Source organism: Drosophila gunungcola, unplaced genomic scaffold (assembly GCF_025200985.1).
Source record: "Drosophila gunungcola strain Sukarami unplaced genomic scaffold, Dgunungcola_SK_2 000022F, whole genome shotgun sequence".
In the NCBI taxonomy this organism is placed as follows: Eukaryota; Metazoa; Arthropoda; class Insecta; order Diptera; family Drosophilidae; genus Drosophila; species Drosophila gunungcola.
Window position 1 is genome coordinate 270,529 of NW_026453202.1, and position 20,484 is coordinate 291,012.

The 20,484-nt window shown below is 37.8% G+C and overlaps 1 protein-coding gene across 2 annotated transcripts in view; it reads right to left on the minus strand.

Moving 5' to 3' along the window:
• LOC128263851 (double-strand-break repair protein rad21-like protein 1) overlaps positions 1-20,484 on the minus strand; it is a 95,395-nt gene that overhangs the window by 30,275 nt on the left and 44,636 nt on the right. For both annotated transcript variants that reach the window (XM_052999126.1, XM_052999125.1), the window contains exon 7: positions 4,943-5,104. In XM_052999126.1, the coding sequence (XP_052855086.1) occupies positions 4,943-5,104 (162 nt within the window). The remainder of the gene's footprint in view (positions 1-4,942; positions 5,105-20,484) is intronic.

Here is a 20,484-nt window from a genome sequence, read left to right on the forward strand (position 1 = left end):
TCTGTCTCGAACCCTGCCCACGGCGAGCTATACCTCCTCCCGACACAGGGTCGTTACTATTTGAAATTAACAATTTTTGTGTATCAGTTTGATAATAGCCTACTAGTCTGATAACCTACACATAAATTTAAATCCACATAGCCCGGCCTCATTTTTGTGAGTAAGTTGAGATAAAGCTTAAAACAAAGTTATTTTTCTCCGATAAGGCTTCATCCACTTAAAATCTGCTCAATATTACCGCTCATCTGGGCTGCAGTTGCTGTCCATTCTTGCCAGTAGTGGAGCAGGCGAGTGAGCATTTTTCCTTGCAGGAGAGTCACCTTTTATAAATATAGCGAATTCTCTATCGCTCAATGAAAGAGTGTTAATCCTCTCTTTCGCCTCCATTGAAGTCACTTACATTTCGAACTCCAGCGATCGCAGAAACTTCTAAGCGAAAAGAAAAACTCCACGGCAACCCACGAAAATATAATAAACTAAAATAAAGCAACACTTGAATTTGAACTCAACTGTCGTTTATTAATTATTAACCAATTGTTGTTGAAAAAGCTCGCCAACTCATAATATTTTGGTGACCCCGACATAATTGCCGTGAAATTTTGTGGCATTTTGAAAAATTAATGGAATGGACATAACTAAGACTTTTGGACTGGTCTGGGATCCAAATCGTCATATTGGATCTGGACGCCGCACAAAGCGCTGAGTATTGATAAGTTGATTATTGTTATTTATTATTTATTTCTTATTATTTATTATGTTTTTATATTGTTATTGTAAACATTATCTAAACTCGCGCCGCTGATAAAATTTCAACGCCACGTTCTTACACTATTGCCAGATTCAAATTGCGTCTCCTTAAAACCTGTAAACAAGATAAGACTCAGACCTCTCTTTCACTCAATTAAAATCAAAGCTCACTCAATCGAAATATAAAGTTCACTCAATTAAAAATAACTCACTCAGAAGATTGAAAGCTTTCGGAAACCGAGTCTTGATCCACAAGTTAATTAGATTTAAGAATCAGTTCAGTTCAAGACTTAAAATCAATTAGTAGTTTTCTCATAAATAAAAGAGTTGTAACTAGTTAACTTTTTAAAAAATAATAAATACATTTTTTTAGAAACTAAACTTATAGTTCAAGTTTTTAATTATATATATATTTTTTTTTGATAACAACCTAGACGAGATTCTGGAATTAGATGACAAAATTATTCACATAAAGCATATTTAAAATATGTAGACGACATTTTATTAATTATAAAAGCGAAAGAGGCTGAAGAAATACCAGACACAAACCGAAACCGAACCAAAAATCAAAAAAAAACAACTGCATTAGCGCAGCCACAGTTGAAATGTACAGATGCCGAAATGTACAGATTTGGACATCGAGAAAGAGAGAGAACGAGAATGACACTTGTTGATAAACGCTTTGCAGCCGTTATTCTGAATTCATATATTTGTATTCAACTTAAGTTTTCGTATTATTTAGTGTTATATACCATTTGTGCTGCGCCACACTGTTGAGATTTCTTAGTGATAAGACTACAGCCAAACATGTCGGACACACAGAAACCGTCTGGTTAAAATAAAAATAACACAGTCCACTCAAACTCGGGAATTAAACGTTTTAATTCATCACCATCACTAGAAGGTCTAAGTATACAATTGAAAGGTAAACGCAATATCACACAAACATAACAGTGGAAAAACAATCTTTGACAAACATAAAAAGCTTGACGATGGAAACACTAGACACACTGAGGAGTTGGTGCAATATTAGGATAGAAATGACGACACTGCACAGTGGTGCCGCCTTCATCAATTTTTTTTTTGAATCCTTGTACACAACAACTTGTCTTTAAAATGTTCATTTTTGAGGCACAGCTGTTCTTTGCTCAAAATATTTCGAAGCAAAATGTATTTTTCAAGTTATGAACTTAAGTTCATAACTTAAAATTATTTTTAATGGATTTTAAAGCTTTAGTAATAACTTAAACTTGTATAATAAATAAAAACTAGGTTGATTTGTGTTTTTGTGAAAATAAATGTTTTAACCTAGATTTTTGTACCACTTATGTGCGTCAACAACTTGTTCATCTAAGGTTTTACTTGTGTTCCCCCAAATTCACCCTTAAGTTTATCTGCGGAAAGTGACGGATCTTTTTATAATCGATAATATACTAACAAGCCTTCTCATTTTTAAAGGTCATATTTGACCATGAAAGCCTTTGTCTTTCGTGATTGTTTACAGTTTTCGATTGTCATTTGACTATTTCTTAATATTTTTGTATTTTTCGTTTTCTCAATGGCGATTCATATCAGTGTGCGTTTTCCCGACTGCATATTTTCAATTTGTGGTACATAATGGCTTTTGTATGGCTGTGTAAGTTTGAGATTGTTAAATTGGTTTAGTTTTCAAAATGAAAAAAAAATAAATACCCCCAAGCCAAAAATAAAAAATATCTGGTAGAGTACGACTTCTAGATATCTCTGGGACATTTTTTTTTAAAGATTTTTTGAAGTTTTTGTCGGCTGTCTTTTAAAGTTTTATTTTATATCTCGAGTTGTAGCCAACCGCTAATACTATCCTACCTTTCTGCACCACATCTGTAAAACAAACCACAACGAACAAAAAACAATACCAAAAACTAAACATGTTTTCAGAAAAATCTACCGGAAACTTGTACTACTAAATATAAATAATATACATTTAAAAACAATAATAAAAACCATAAGCAAAAAGACCAAAATTGAATTTTCAAAAACCATAATGTTAATTAAAGAAAAAGATGTTATTCGAGTGTAAAGTTTACACTGTAAACTGATTTTATGTCTGAGAAAAATAAAATTTTATCAAGCGTCAGATATGTGAAAAGAGATGATGAGCAATTAAGCGATTATTTTGAAAAATACCGAAAAGAGTTTAGTGATGCCACCCCGGTCCAATTAATCATTTTAAAATGAGGGTTTAAAGGCAAAAGTTTTCTGCATTTTACTCAGCTTTTCACAAAAGTCATAAAAAATGAAACGTGTGTTTTAACTAGATCTATAAATTTTGCTTAAAGGTTGTTTTGACAAATTTTATATTATAGGACAGACACATTTCATAAAATACCCTTTGAATTAATTTTTTTTTAATTATTACCTCAAATCGGGCTTTATTTCTTTTTTAAGCCATTTTTTTTTATTAAAAGTTATCACAATTTTTATAATCTGACATGTGCACATTGCACTTAAACCTTGTTTTATTTTAAGTACAATGTGCAAGTCATTAAGAATATATTATATATGAAGAAATCTCTTCTTCACTACGTTGGAAACTTCTAACTGAAGCTGTGTTACTTTCATCAAAACCAAAACCAATGGAGGACGTGTCACTTTCTCTGGGGAAAGCAGAGTACTAAGCATAGATATTCTTAACAAAGGCCAGTTTTACTGGACCAACAAATTTAGCCTACAACAGTATTAAGCAATTATTGGTATCTGGGAGCAGTGCTATGGAAGGATATGGAAGGAACGTCCAAAAGCTTTCGACTTCCGAACAATGACTGTAACAGAACACCACTATCTCCAGCATAATATGCTATTGTATGGCTGGCAAACAAGTTCTATAAGTGCGACGTAGAGCCCGACGTATTTGACAACATCGTTATACGTCCAGTTAAAGAAATACCATTGACTTCAACTTGAATAGCTCAGGAGACTGGAAAAGACGAAAGCGGTCAGTGTCCCAGGCGAGCCGGATATAAAGACTCGGAATATCACCACTAAATTTCATCTGGTTGCCCAGTCTTTGAACACATTGGTAGCATTGCCCTCTTATTTATTTTACTTTACTTACAAGGATATTAATATTTTGTTGACCATTATTTTAAAAGATTCTATTGGAATTGTTTCAAAGATCTTTTCGCACAGTGATACTTTGAGTTGACTGATATTAAGTATACCGGCTTGCCGCTCAAGTTTTTGGAAAAACTAACCTAAGCCAAGAGTTGGTGTACATATCGGTAAAAATAATTCTTGCTAAAGCCTTTTTTTATGTTTTACGAAACGTCACTACTGTTCGTTCCCTTATCATTAACAATGATTTCGTATACGTTGGGCTTAAAAGCTTTAGTTAGAAAATGCCTTAGCAAATATAATTGATCTTTTCCTGTGCAGGAATTTTTCTGCTAACTTTGATTTCTGGAAGGGACGGTTTTGAAAGTACGGTTTGGACGGTTTTTTTGTAATTCTGGATAGCGCGTCAACTATGAGTCTTTTCCGTTAAGATATTCTACAGTAAAATCACATTCTTCCAAGTCAAGTCCATTATTGCCCAATGGATTGCTGCTAATTCTTGTTCTGGGGTATATTTGTTACTTTCTCCATTTATAAATGATCTAGATGCTACTGATAGCTGTGTTCCACTATAATCTTGAATTAAAACAGCTCCACTTGCTTGTTTGCTTGCACCTGTTGTTATGCTAAATTCTTTATTAAAATCAAGATACTGTAGAAACGTGGTTTTCATTGAACTTTCAGATAATCAAAAGATTTTTGACATTCATCTGTCCATTCTAATCTAGTTATGAGTAATCGTAGATATAAATAAAACGTCTGCAGTAATTACAAAATGCAACAAATCTTGCGCTGTCTGCATCCGTTGGGACAGAGTATTTTTCTGTCAACAGGTTCTGGGCATAACGTTGTTGACAATGACGGATGCGTAAATGACGAAGCAACATTCGTCGCGTTTTTTTCGAAACAAGAATGCAACTAAATTAGGTAATATGTTGAATTTTAGCAATCTTTACTTCCCTATAATCTGATCGAACCAATACAGCAGATTTTCAATTTCTGATGCAATAAATTTGTCTCCACCCCACAGTTTGGTGTGAATTGTAACTACATCACACATTGCGCAACACAATGCAGTGACTGCTTTGAATGTTAATCTTACCTGTTTTCTTGTGTTTCCTGATGTAAGTTGGGAAAGATCTAAATTATCGTTAACGTTGAAATGTGCTCTAACGTCGATAAAAAGTTGAGCAGCTCTTTTATTCAAAACACGTTCTTCAAATTGTTCATCGGTTTCATTTTCCATCTGTTCGTCACTGTGATTCTGCAAAACATGTAAACAAAAATTGTTCTTAATTTCTTCATTCGCACAAACCATAACGGTAAAAAAAAGAATATTTCATATTTAGCGTTTGTTTTTAAAGGGTTTTAATGGCTATCAAAAAAAATTACTTCCGTGATTCTGTTTTTATATTTATATTTTTTTTCTTTTTTATTATTTATTGTCACTTTAATTATCTTAAAAAAATGTTAATCCAAAAATAACGACACATAGGGTCGTGGCAGCCAGTCCTCGACGTCCCTTTGGAAAAAGTGGTTTGCGGTGACCGTCATAGGGCATCTATTATATAAATATATATACATATGTATATATTAAATTTTCTTTGTGCCTATATTTTATCGTACACTCTAAAATATAAAAATCAGAATTCTACAGATAAAAAAAGGAACAAAAATAACCTTCGTAAAATGAAATTTTTTTGTAAGCCAGAGGCCCAGCCCCGCATAGAATTGTCTTGTTTAAAGGCATTCTTTAAGCAAAGCTACAACTCTGGGCCACGTAAGAACTCGTTGTTATTAATTCTTAAACACCTGAGGTATTTGTAATCTTAATAAGGTTCCTTTTTTTTGCAGCGTGTGGTTATCGGCGAAGAATACTGGCACAGGGGCGCAGGGGTACCCTATCCGGGCTTGTCCGAGCCAAAGGGGAGGGCCTAACGAGCCCCCGGACCAGTCTAAGGTCTAAATCGGCCGTTCCGAGAGTCAGCCTGGCTGAGGGCCCGGGTTAACAACCCAGTCTCAAACGTTGGGTTCAGGGAGATGGCGACACCCTGTCCTAACTATCGCCTTACCCGGGCATCGCGGATCTCTGCCCGGGTGGACCTTCCCTTTCTCCGCAACTCGTGGGATTCAATAATGAACACAATCAACAAAAAAACAAGAAAGGAAGCAAACTTCGGCAAGCCGAAGTTCATATACCCTTGCAGCTAATGCAAGAATTTTTTGAATTGAATTTTTTTAAACATTAAAATTATGATTTAATTGCGTATATGTTTAAAAACATTGAAGCTATGATGACTTGCAGCTCAATTATTAGATAGGTTTTTTATATAGTTATATTATTTCTATGGGAGCTATATGATATAGTCGGCCGATTCTGATGAAGTTTAAATCTGAAATTAATTCTGAAATATTTAACCATTACTTTATGTCGAAGAAATAAAAAAAAACATTAAAAAACAGCAAAGTTATATTTTTTTTATGCAATAGAAAGACAACTTTTGGAAAAGTTTTATGCATATAGCTGAGAGACGAGTTTGCGTAGAAACGGACGGACAGACGGACATGGCTAGATCGACTCGCCTAGTGATGCTGATCAAAAATATATATACTTTATAGGGTCGGAGATGTCTCCTTCACTGCGTTGCAAACCCTCTTTTGTAATACCCTCTGCAAGGGTATAATAAACACCACATTGGAGCCGGGCACTCCTAAGAAACCCGAAACAAATTGCGATAAGGCACCGGGACTACGTAATCAATAAAAATACAAGAATTTTTTTTACACATAAACTGTAAAATATTTACAATCGTTAAAATTCGTGACTGAATATGTGCACTTAAAACGCTGATAAGGCTCCGGTGCCGGTGCCGGACGTAGCTGAAATACAGATTTTTTTTCCTTTTTTTCCCTTTACATGAGCTTAAACTGCCGCATCAGCAGTTTTCGCTTGATGTGGCTTTGCGAGCAAATAAGTATCTCCAACTGTACACTAAGCGGGAAATTGGATTCAAACAATTACGTCATTATACCTCGATCGAAAATATTCCCCTCTTTCTTATAGTCGGCATATGTTCACCTGCCTATATTAAATTATATCCCCAAATTTTAAACAAATTACTAACTCTATAAATGTATACATTACACTCAACACTAAGAAAAACGACACAGGGAGTGGATACCAACGAGAAAACGCACAACAACTAGTTGCAATAAGTAACATCTACACAAATACTAAACATATTAATAATAAGATAAACATATTACATTACAATTGCATATTAAAATTACATCTTTATAACATAAGGAAGGTAACTAAATGTTAAAAAAAGTTAGCGCAGCTAGTAGAAGAATAGGTTTAAGAAGTAAGGGCAGTTTGCCAGACCTAAGTGAACTTGAAGAAGAACAGCAGCACGACCAAATAAATCAATCTTCTAACCCCATCATGAATCATTCACGCATCGGGTTCCATCAGACCCACAGTTAGCAACTCGTTGTTATTCTTCGCAATAGCAAAATTTAGAGGCCAACTGGTATCATTGTCTAACGACTCAAGCCGAGGTGGCCAGAACACCTCGGAAAAACACGCCCGTTACTCCGATATCTGCCTCAATGCATTTATGGTCGGATTAAACAGTCCACTAAAAACAATAATTAGATCCCGAAATCCGGAATCTATAGAAAAGGCTTACGAATTGGCACAAATAGAACAGAATTTTTTTTACCAAAAACGGTCAACAGAATAATCGTTACCGCGAGAATTATAATGAACGACAAAATAATAATCATCGCAGAAATTGTAATGATCAACAAAGTTATGGCCACCGCGGAAATTCGGGCGAACGAAACCGCCCATATCAACGTTACGAACAGAACCAGAAACAATCAGATAACAACAACACTAAAAAAAATGAGACACGACAACCATCCCAAAACCGACAAGACAGTCATTCATCTAGAACCCAAAACCCCTACTGCTTTCTGCAACATCAACGATGGTCCAATTTTTTACAAGAAGCCTCGGACAACCAGTCGGCTTCTTAAACAAAAAGTGCCACGGAAAATATTTACCTTATGTCTTTTTGTCTTCAAAATTTCTTACAACTAACCCACACAAATTTCTCATAGATACCGGATCAACTTACTCTTTTATGAGACCTGCTCTAGATTCAAAAGACCAGATTTAAAAACTTAACACTCCTATTAGCATTCATACCAGTTCTCAACAAATTCCAAATTCAAGAATATACAGACTCAGTTATCTTCCAACAATTCGATTCAACAAAAGAACCTAAATTCTTTTTATTTGACTTCCACCCACATTTTAATGGTCTCTTGGGCATGGACTTTTTAAGTACCCTAGATGCAAAATTAAACATAGCGGACTCTGTTCTAGAGATGAAAAAGGCTTCTTTACCAATCCTAACAAGCACAAACCCGGTAGACACAACACATACCGTACCACTAAACACGAAGATCAGATTGTCACTCCCTGTAAACATAATGGAAGGGGATTTCTTATTCGAAACCACATCCCTAAACAATGACTTATCAATCACGGGGGGACTATATACTGCACTGGATGGCTGCAACACATGACCAAACACTGTTCCTAGAGAAACCATTACAAGCTGAAATGACTCTTATACGGATTACGAGTACTTGAACTGCATGTTCGCGGGGGAAACCACACAACCCACAAACATACGGACAAAATTATATATCCAAACGGGACCCTTAAACAACGAAGAAACACAAAATTTACCTCAACTTTGCAAACAATTCAAAAAACTTTTTTATAACGAGAATAACCAACTGACGTTTTCGAATGTTGTCACACAAAATCCTATAGATACCCTTTCATACACAAGGAAGAAGTTCGGAAGCAAATTTCAAAGATGCTTCAACAGAATATTATCAGAAATAGCCATTCCCCTTGGAGCGCACCTGTATGGGTTGCGCCTAAGAAAACCGAGGTCAGAAAAAGTGGCGATTGGTAATAGATTTTTGAAAATTAAACGAAAAAACAATTTCAGATAGGTACCCAATCCCTAATATAGCAGACATATTAGACAGTATAGGGAAAACGAAATATTTTACAACAATCGATCTGGCTAGTGGTTTTCATCGTTTTGATGCAAACAAAACGGCGTTTACTGTTGAAAACGGACATTCCGAGAAACCTAACCCCAAACCTTTAACTAGACAACTAAAAGGAAAAAAATCAATAGTGATAGACGAAGAATTTAAGAAAGCGGTAGCCTATTCAAAAAATCTCTTGCGTAACGACCCGTTTCTAGCTTACCCCGATTTCTCGAAACCGTTCACCCTGACTACAGACGCGAGTAACTACGCCATAGGCGCAGTATTATCTCAAGGACCAAACACCAACGATAGGCCTATTTCATTTGCCAGTAGAACACTATCTGAGACCGAAGTTAGATATTCAACAATAGAAAAAGAGATGCTTGCGATCGTTTGGTCTGTAGGACACTTTAGACCCTACTTTTTCGGGCGCCGATTCAAAATAGTGACCGACCACATGCCGCTAGTCTAGCTGGAAAATCTTAAGGGCCAAAACCCAAAATTACTTCGGTGGAAAACCACTCTAGCCGCCTATGACTTTGATGTAGTCTAAAAAAGGGATCTCAGAATGTCGTCTCTGATGCACTCAGCAGAATAGAACCCAATCTAAATGTAATTGAAGATCCAGGAAGAATAACAGTTGTTCAGAAACCACTGAACTATTTTAACATCCAAACAATCTTTCAAATCGGTCCATCAATCACAGTACAATTAATTACTCCATTTCCCCATAAGATAAGGCGCATATTTTTGGAACCGGAGTACACATTTGACGCAATCACAAAAATATTGCAGACTATTCTTAAGCCAAACAAACGCATGCCATATTAGCACCCGACAACCTCTTTTATATAATCTAAGAAGCATACAACAACTATTTTACAGGCAATAACGTGTATAATATTTGTCGTTGCTCATCGCTTCTAACCGACCTTCCCGATCTACAAGAACAAAAGCAAAGGGTCCAGTCATACTATCTTAATAGTAACCACAGAGGTATCGACGAGACCCTTAACCATCTTAAAAGAGACATTTATTTCCCACGTATGAAGGAAATTATTTGCCTAACACTCAAATATGATAGACAACCTCACAAACCTTTTTTTCAAACCCCACCGGCACCAACAGGACTCTTAGATGTTATCCATATTGAAATTTATGTAATCAACAATACAAATAAATTGACCATCATTGATAAATTCTCTAAATTTGCACAAGCATATTCATTAAATAATAGAAATTCAATTAGGGTAATCGCAGCACTATCAAAATTTTTTAGTACCTTCGGCCTACCAAAAAAAAATGTCTTTGACCAGGGTGCAAAATTTTTGGGAAACCAGCTCACCGATTTTCTGACCCAGTATAATATAGAAACTCACATTACCTCATTTCAACAATCAACGGGAAACGCACCCGTCGAAAGACTTCACTCGACATTCTCGGAGCTCTATAGAATAATAGATAACCGCATAACAACATATAACAACGCAATACACTCTAGCACTGCTCAATGAGCAGCAGAAACAAGATAACACCTAGATTTTCTTTACACAAAGTCAGGGCCGACAAAGGAGTTACATTACTAACAACCAGACAACAAAAACGACACAAGCAGGAAATAAGAAAGATAATCAGGAGTAATAATAACACTCAATAAACTACTTCATTCCAGAACTACCCATTCCGCCACGCAATCCTTCTCTTTAGAAAGACTCAACGGATCTTCACCCCTCGCCATCATTTATCTGGGAGGCGCTCGTATAACACAGAGCTATACAATTCTAACCCATGTCGTAGATGTTCAAGAGTTTAAAGTATGCCTTTCCAGAATAAAAACACATTAAAAGACCTCAGACTAGATGAAACATTTGACATTTCGCTAGGAATTATAAAAGGGAAACTGCAACAACTAAAAGCTCAAGAAAAACAGGAAAATTTCGATAAACAGGTTATTATTAGACTTAATAATATTACGAACCACATAAATAGCAAACAAATCAAAATACAAAAATTTTTAGACACAGCACAAAACACTATCTTCAAGGAACATAGGGAAGATAGAGAAAACATTTTTACACTCCAATATATTAATCGAATAAATTTCCTTATTGATACCTTGAAAGAACACATTAATAATATAGCTGAGAGCCTTCTGGCCAGCAAATTGGGCTTAATCCCAAAATTCTTGTTTAACAAACGAGAAATAAATACTATAAGAAATATGTTAATCACACAAAACATTACCCTACTTACACCATCTTGTTTTACTTTTAATAACAAACTATTGTTTAACGTTAAGATACCAATTTTCGATACAAAAATTTATAAGTTCACCAACCCCTCCCAGTAAATAATTCACATTTTATCATTTCCCCCGAATTATTGGCACATGATAACAACACTTTACATCAATTCGCGAAAGTTGCCTTAAGGTGGAACAACAGTTCTTCTGTCAGGGAAACCACACGGACTCGACAACAAAAAACAACAAATGCTTGTCAGACATCGTCAATAACGTAAAGGAGACAAAATGTGACATGATAGACACAGGTCACGAAATGAACATATTCGAGCCGGAAAAGGGTTTATTTTCATATTCAACGGAAAGAACACCACCCTTAAAGCAACCTGCAACGATGAAATACTTTTAAATGGCTCTTTCGTAATCCGTTATTGCACCATATGGATAAACGGAAAAGAATTCAGCGACAGAGAACTGGTGGAACATAATAATTTCACCTTCGTACTTCCACCAGTCGTCAAAGATAATAAAAATTCAACGATCAAAACTTTATCACTGGAAAAATTACACTTAGAAGCCCTTTCGACAGCTGAAAAATCATCAATATGGATAATATAACACACTAAAAATTTACGGCCATATATTCAGAAATATCATTGACCCTTATCCTGATCGTCATCCTTCGATTATGTCATAAACCACAGGACATCCTCCTCCCACACCCGCCGCTGGCACTACCTTGGTGGAGCCGACCATTCCTTCGTTATGGCCCTCTCTCCACTCTAGGGGTGAGAAGTTACCGCACACATTGTTGCGGACACATCGATGGCCCCCAAACCTCAGCGACTCGGACAAATGGTCATTAACCCAAACACTGGATGCGTAAACGCTGAGTTTGGGAAACAACGGAAGTAAGCAGAACCAACACTTAATAGCTATGCGAAACCACAATCAAACCAACACATCAGATGCCAACTATGCAGATTCTCATTCTCCACCCGAATCTGCTAGATATGCGAATTCCCAATCATACCATAAACATTCCCATATATTCCTCTGTATTCCACAAGTTACTCTTTAGTTTATAGAATAATAAAGATTCATTATAATTTTGACCGAAGTCAAAGGAGGTTCTCATTTTTAAATTTAATTATATCAAATACACCGAAAACACCCATTGGACTCAACTCACAGTATACCACGACACTGGAAGCACCCATTGAACTCGACCCTCAGTATACATAGATACTGTAATTCGAGCGTTGGCTCCGCCTGTGCTGGCACTAGCTCGGGGGCTATCCCGAAAGGGCCCCATCCCAAATTGGGGGTGAAAAAAAAAAAACTGCAGAAGGTGCGGCTAAGACTGTCGCTCCACCGACCGAGCAAGGCAATTTTACATATGCGGAGAAGCGGACTGCCGCGCAGACACTCCGATCACATAACAGGAGCAAGAATTCCAACCCCTCAGCCGAATGGTTGAAGAAGGTGGAGTGGGCGAGAAAGGTGCTTCCAAATTATGGCCAAGAGAGCTTTAGTGCAGAGAACGCACAGCCGGAGAGGTAACGATCTCTTGAATTGCCGGTACAGGATTTTGATTGGGCTGGTGGACGAGGGAAATCCCGGAGGCCGGATCCCCAAAAAGCTGGCCATCTTGTGCATGGCACTGCTTCCCCCAGCCAACACCAAGCTGCAAGGACGAGGGGTGGTTTCAAGGCAGCGTCAAGGTGGTGGCCTGCGATAGTCAGTGGTCGGCTGACCTATATAAGATGGCGACAGAGCAGTTCGGCGAGGTGTACAAAGCGGCGAAAATCGTCGCGCTGGATTGGCGTGACGTCCCCAGTAGGCCCTGAGCGAGGATCTGGCTGCCGTCCTCTATAAAGACACCGGCAGACATCCTCTTCATGTTGCAGAGGTGCAACCCAAACCTCCCCACGCACGACTGGAAGGTCGTAAAGGTTGAGCAGCATGAGGGGGCCGGTGAGTCAGGCCATCGTCGTGGTGAACAAGGAATCAGTTTCCCCAATAGTGGCTGCTCACGGGGAACTGAATTTCGGTTTCAGCGAGATCACAGTGAAGGTCTACAAGGGAGACTCGAGCGCGGACGCTCCCGGAGACGAGGAGCCGGAGGACGGCTATTCCACCGACGCATTGTTGAGCAGAGTGATGCAGGCGATGAAGCCGGCTATTGGAGACGACGACCTCAGTGACGATGAGGAAGCCGACGTCACGGTGGTGGAGGGAAACGTTGCCGATGCAACGAGGAAATGAGGACCCCCAGACAAGCTAGTTCGACAACTGGTCGAAGAGAGCGAGGCGCTTAACTTCGTCCTGGTAATCGGCTGCGACGCAAATGCTCACCACACTCAGTGGGGAAGCCCATCAAGCAATAACAGGGTGAGTCTCTTTTTAATTTCATCCTTGGCTCGAACCTATTGCTATGCAACCGGGGTAACACCCCCCAAACGGTCATTGACCTCACCTTGCTTTCAGGCAGTCTGCTTGAAAAAGTCAGAAATTGGGAAGTCTCAAGCGAGCACTCCTTTTCAGACCACAGATTCATAGAAATTCATTCATTATCATTAGACCCCCCCACTCCAGTTGAATTCGTCAGCCTTAGAAGAATAAACTGGCTCGCTTATAGAGAAGCCTTACTAGGTATTCTTCCAATAGAACTTTCAAATGACAATAGTGATCTACCCAATCTAGATATTTTAGTAGGGACCTTCACAGAAGCCTGCCCCCTTGGTGGACCCAGAAACTTTCAGAACTCGGATCCAGCTGCAGAACCCTTTTTAACAGCAGGGAATGAAGATCTAAAATGGCAACAATATAAGTTGGAACTAGTTTCCTACTACAAGGTCATAGGAAAAGGAAAATGATCAGATGGTTCATGGTCAGACACTAGTGAGGAGACCCTAAGCCTACTTCTAGACTCCCACTTTCCGGGTAGTCTCCCGGTAGAACGAAAATCAGTCTGGTTCAAGCATCGACCTGGAAACGCTTCTGTTTAAACGTAACATAAGATGGGCCATATAAAGTTTCAAACCCTTCAATTCAGCAGGACCTGATCATCTCTCCCCTGCGCACATCCAAAGAAAATTTTCCGCACCATACTTAAGATAGGAAAATTGCCATCAACATGGAGGGAAACAAAGGTATTCTTTATACCCAAAGCGGGCAAAGCCTCGCACATGACGACGAAAGATTTCAGTCCTAAAAGTCTGACATCCTTTCTACTGAAGAGTTTTGAACGACTAATTGGACTGCACAATAGGTTAGTCATGGACTCAAAACAACTATCAGCAGCACAACATGCTTACTCAAAGGCCAAGTCCACCGAATCAGCTCTATACGCGGTAGTCAGCCAAATCGAAAAGTCACTTAACCACAAGGAATACGCACTAGTTGCATTCCTGGACATAGAGGGCGCTGTCAACAATGTTCTCCCTGCAGCCATAACCGAACCCCTCACTGACCTGGGTGTTGAGTTTCAAGTCGTGGAGCTAATCCATAAATTGCTGATGAGCAGAATGGTAACCTCCACCCTAGGAACATCAACACAAACAAGGTTCGTGACTGGACAACAGAAAGAGGTCTAGGGGTAAACCCCTCGAAAACGGAGCTGGTGCTGTTCACAAACAGATGCAAGGTTCCTCAACAAAACCCACCAACTTTAAATAACTGCTCTCTCTTTCAATAATAACGCTAGCGGAGCCCTTCGTACCACCCCCAACGCTATTCTGAACCTTCCCAGCCTGGACTTAGCCGGCATGGAGCGGGCCAAGATAGCCGCGGTTCAAATGAGGGACTTAGGGCAATGAAAACCCCAGGTTTTCATGCCAGGATACTCCAGCTAGACACAACGATCGCAAACGTCGATTATCTCGACCAATACAAACTCTCAAACTATATCAAACTGCTGCAAATCTCTACATAAGATGGCTATGCAGTTTAAAGTATACCTAATATGGGTCCCGGGTCACCGAAACATTGCAGGCAATTGTATTGCAGATGAGTTGGCCAGGCATGGCACTTCCGTTCCTCTCCTTCCGGACAAGGAGAACATTGGTATGCCGATGGCACCCTGCAAGCTAAACATTAAAAACAAATATAAATAACTTGCGAGCCTAGCGCAGGGTTCAGTTCCGTTTGTGATAGCGAGGCTGATAATGTTGTTTGACTGAGATTCGTCTGTGTAGATGTAGGTGTACGAGAGATCATTGGCTTGCTTTTCTGTGAAGTGTTCAGAATGTTTGTGGGGGTGTGTTTGTTTTGTTGAAGTTATTTGGCATTGTCACGATTCTTGAGAAGTTGATGTTCCAGGGTGGTGTGGTTTGCGCGGAAAGTGTTTTTTGTTTAAATGGCAACTGATTGGCTTTGCAGAACTCTATTATTCGGTATAAGGTTGATTTGGATTGGTTACGCTTTGGAGGGCGATAGGATTTTAATATTTTTATAATTGGGGAGTTTTTTGCGTTGATTAGAATTTTTATGAGCTTTGACGTTAGAAGGTCTCGTCTATCTCCTAGAGCGTCTGCGCGGGCTTTGAAAAGGATGTTGAGTTGATCTGATAGCACCAAGAGCGATTCTGAAGGCTGTGTTGATAGTAGATTTTATTTTTCCTAGTGTCCCAGTTTTCCAAGCTGCAAGTTGGTCAAGGATGGAGTGGAAGTCAAGTGATATTATTGATGTATGGTTTCATCAAGAGATAGCGCGTGCTAATCAATAGCCGATTTCCCTTTCTTGAAACCAGTTTGACTGTTGTGAATGAGTTTGTCGTTTAATTCAAACCACAACAGTCGCTTTGCAATAATTTTATCCAAAATTGTTGATAAACATGAGTTCAGTGAGATAGGCCGGTATGAATTTAGGTTTTATCTGTGTTTGGCTTGGCAATTGATATTATTAAGCTATTTTTGTAGTCTTGGGGGATGTATCTATTTAGTATTTTGTTTTGAAGATAAATAACTTTATCTTTGGTTTTTTTTTTACCAGGTTTTTATTCTGTCCAGTCCAGGCGTATTTCCTTTTAGTTGATTTAATGCTGCTGTAAATTCAAGGTGAAATTTTCGATGCTTTCTTTTTTTGCTTGTTTTAATGTAAGTCTAAAAACAGCATTTGATTATTTATAAAGTATTATATTTTCGGTAGAAATTGATCTTTTTAGGATGTTCCAATGATTTGGTCTATTGTGGTTTAATAGACTGTCGTTATATTGAGTGATAAATTTCTATACTGTTTTGCCTCTAGAATTTTGTTTGTCGAGCCCCAGTTTTTTGAAAACCGTTGAAGTCGCCAGTGACTAAGGTGGGTATGTGTAAGGTGTCCAGAACGGATTGAAGGTTTTGCAAGGTAAACTATTTGTTTGGTGCTATGTATGCTGAGATAATTCTGAATTTAATCTTGGAGTTGACTTCTGTGCTGACTGCGTCAAAGTCGTCACTAAGGGTTATTTCTCGAGCTTGTAGAGAATTGTGTGTCAAGAGAGCTAAGCCTCCGTGGAATGTAGATGACTTTTTTGATGTGAGGGTATGGTTAATGGGTACGGGTATATAATTGATGTGTTTTAAATATTTAAATAATTTAAATGTATTTTATGTGAGTTTCTTGTAGTTAAATTATGTGAGGTGTGTGTTTTTTAATAGTTAATTGTAGTTCGCAGTAGTTGTTTAGGTATCCGTTCATGTTCCATTGTATAATTTTGATAGCCATTTAAAAGGATGTTTATTAATTGACGGGGGTTTTGAATTGGTTGATTGCGTAATTGTTTTAAAGAGTTCATTAAAATAGCAAGTATTGATTTAGTTTTTAAATATAGTTAAACCTTTTATTTCATCTGAGTCATTAAGGCACTAGTCTTAGATCTAGTTTGAATCGAATTATTTTGACTACTATTGATATTTTTTGTTTTTCTTTTCTCTATCTTCAATAAGTTTTTAGGATAAATAAAAAACTTCGAATTGGACCAAACTCGGAACTAACAGAGCAGGTGTACATTTCATCTTCTTCTTCATAATGTATTATTTTCCGGTTTTTGCTTGTCGTGGGCTCTTCGATGTTTGTTGGTGATGAGGGTTTGGTAAGTGGAGTCTCCTGATGTTTGTGGTTTTGACTTGTTCTGGCCACTGATAAATATAGAGCTCCGTCGTGCTGGTGAGTCCTTGTTGATAGACCAGGCATTTCGGTTTTCGACTTTTTGTAGCACTTTTATAGCTTTGATTTCTTGATTGGCCACTGGCAGTTGATGCAGCTTGGATTTTCTTTACATTTTTCCCCGAGGTCTGTATTAATATGGGGTGTGCGACTACACTTAATGCATGATGATGAACTTTTACAGAATTTAGCAATGTGTCCAATACGCCAACAATTCGAGCAGCGCATTGGTGGAGGAATATAAGGTCGAAATTTAACCTTTTCGTAGCCCATGTTTATATTTTCTGGTAGACTAATTAACAAGTATGTAAGAATAATTAATCCAGTTTCAGAGGATTTACTCAAAATGAACTTTGTTATCTTTTTTACTTCGATAAAGTGTTGATAGTTTAGGTTTTCAAATATATCTTTCTCTTCAATTCCTCTCAAGTCATTGCAGTGTATAACTCCTTTACAAGAATTCAAAGATCGTTGTTCTGATATTTGTATACCAATATCACCGGGTATGTAGGTTAGTTTTAATAGTTTGTCGACTTGGAATTTATTTTTTGTTTTGACTAGGAGGTTTCCGTCTCTGGCCTTGTTGCAGTCTACAACTTCTCCATCAACGGCAAAGTCAATTGTCTTTTTGATAAGGAATGGGGATATTACGTTGAACGTTCCATTGTCCGTACTTGTGGCCACGAGGTATTTCCCGTCTGGTGCGGGGGGTCTCCTCCAGGGGGGGTCCTGCATCGTTGATTTTATGTTCTGATTTGATAAGTGTTCTATTAGTAGACACGAGTAAGACACGAGGAGGTTCACTTCGGGGATTTAAACTTTTTTGCTTTGAGGTACTCAAGAAAGACACAGCCGTTCGTATCGACGGACGAAATATAATCAAGCGTCCCAAGCAACCGGGCCTCCTGCTACCATGACTATGTAGCCGAGGTATGACTTTCGATTGGATGATTCTGATCCCCAGTCCGCATCTGTGTAACAAACAAAATTTTTTAAATTATTACCATTACCATTACAAAATCGTTCCCATCGCAAACGGTGTGGGTGATGGTTTGCTCTGTTCCATATCCCATTCTGCTAAGAAATTTTGGGTTCACCGTTTCTGATGAATCCCCTAGTCCCAAGTATAAATTTACAGGTCCTCGGTCAACTGCCTCAATGTGGTCATTTAATTTCTTTATAATCGCCGCCATTTTCCTATAGTTCGGGTTCGATGACGTCCATAAGTTGATGTGTTAAAGGCCTCAGCCCATAGAAATTGTGGTAGAGTCGCCGCTACCAGCATACACCTCGCAATCTAGACTTAAGTTCGGTTGGCCTTTTCTGCTACTCCATTCTGCAGGGGTGTATAGCTCACTGTTGTTTTATGAATAATTTCGTATTCACGTATTCCCGATCGTTATCGCTACGAATACGCTTTGCTTTGCATCTAGTTTGTCGCTCTATTTAAGTCACAAAGACTTTAAAGGCACTTACGCCTTTTCAAAAAATAAGTCCATACATATCTCGCATAATCGTCAATGAACGTTATTACATGCTCCATATATTGAGGCTACGCGCATTGGTCCACAAATATCCGTATGTGTTAGTTCAAGTATATTTTTTGTGTATATGCCATTAAAACGATCAAATGGTTTTTTGTTATTATACATTTCGCACAATCAAAATCTCTTGCATTGAAAAGCTACGCTACTCCCGAAGTATTTCGTTTTGCTATTGATATAGCAGAACAACGAACATGTAAATATGCCATTAAAACGATCAAATGGTTTTTTGTTATTATACATTTCGCACAATCAAAATCTCTTGCATTAATCAATACAAATTCTCGTACTTAACATATCCCTGAAAGTTCCTGTAAACTGTAAGTTCTGGTGTCCAAATCCAGTTGAACTGTGCCGCTTCTTTTTTACCCGGCAATCTGATCATAAAGATTTCGGCATCTAAAAGCGCTTCGAACAATTTCTAATTCTTTTCTTTAATGACACAAGAAATTTTATTTGTAAAGTGAATTTCCATAACTAATTTATTTACCAAATAATAAAAAATTGTTTCTCAGTTCCGTGACAAAAAACTGTTATTTTATTTTTACTAATACTACGCCTTGTGCTTCAGCTTTATCGCCTGATACATCGTAATAATCTCATTGCTCTCTCAAATTTCCAAAATATGTTTGTTCCCTGCACATGTGAAATAAAGCACCACTGTCTAATATTACACTGTTATCACCGATTCTAGGCTTTCCATTGTGTGCACTCATCACCATGTTTACTTTACTACCACAAGCAAAACATTTTAGGTTTCGTCTTCGATCGCATTCTGTTTTATTAAACTTCTTTATACCCTTCGCTTAAAATAATTGCTCTTCGTTCCGTTATCTTTCTCAATCCCTTCCAGAACCTTGGAATGTGCTTTTCAAAACACATGCAAAAACTGCATTGTGGGAAGATCCGAAATCAGAAAAATCTTATTCCTTAGATTCGTAGTTACGTCGACTATGTTTTTCCCGAGGCATATTTTATTTATTTGGCAATTAGCAAAAATGATGCACCATTCAGAAAAAAATTAAATTTTTTACGTAATATTTTGAACTATAAAAGACTATAAAAATGGAACAAATAAAAATTTCGAAAATCGTACTCGGCCAAGCATAGCGGTAAGATTTGTGAGTAAATGGAAAAACAAAATTATTAAAAAAAATTATTTGTCCTACAAAAAGTTTTACTCGGCACCTAAAAAACACTACTTTCGGAAAAACGCGTTTAAAGGTTAATTGCGGTGTAAACCTTGATTGAAATAGGTACCTTAGCTGGAACATGCGAAAAAATATTATTTTGACAAAATCCTTTTTTATTCCCAAACACACGCAGGTAAAAATCATGAAAAAAAATCGATTTTTTGAAACTGCGAGAGAAGATTATCCCCTTTACAGCAAATGATTAAACAAACTGACTTTTCTGTCGAGTCCATGCGCACAATATATTTCATTTTACTTGTCTAAGCTTCCCGTGAGTTTGCAGAAATGCGCAAAATATATTCCATTTTACTTGTTCTAAGCTTCCCGTGAGTTTGCACAATTCTGATATGAAAAAGCTCACTTGGTTTCACGTACATGATACTTATGATATATACACAAGAATTTAAAAAAATAAGCTCTTCTTCTT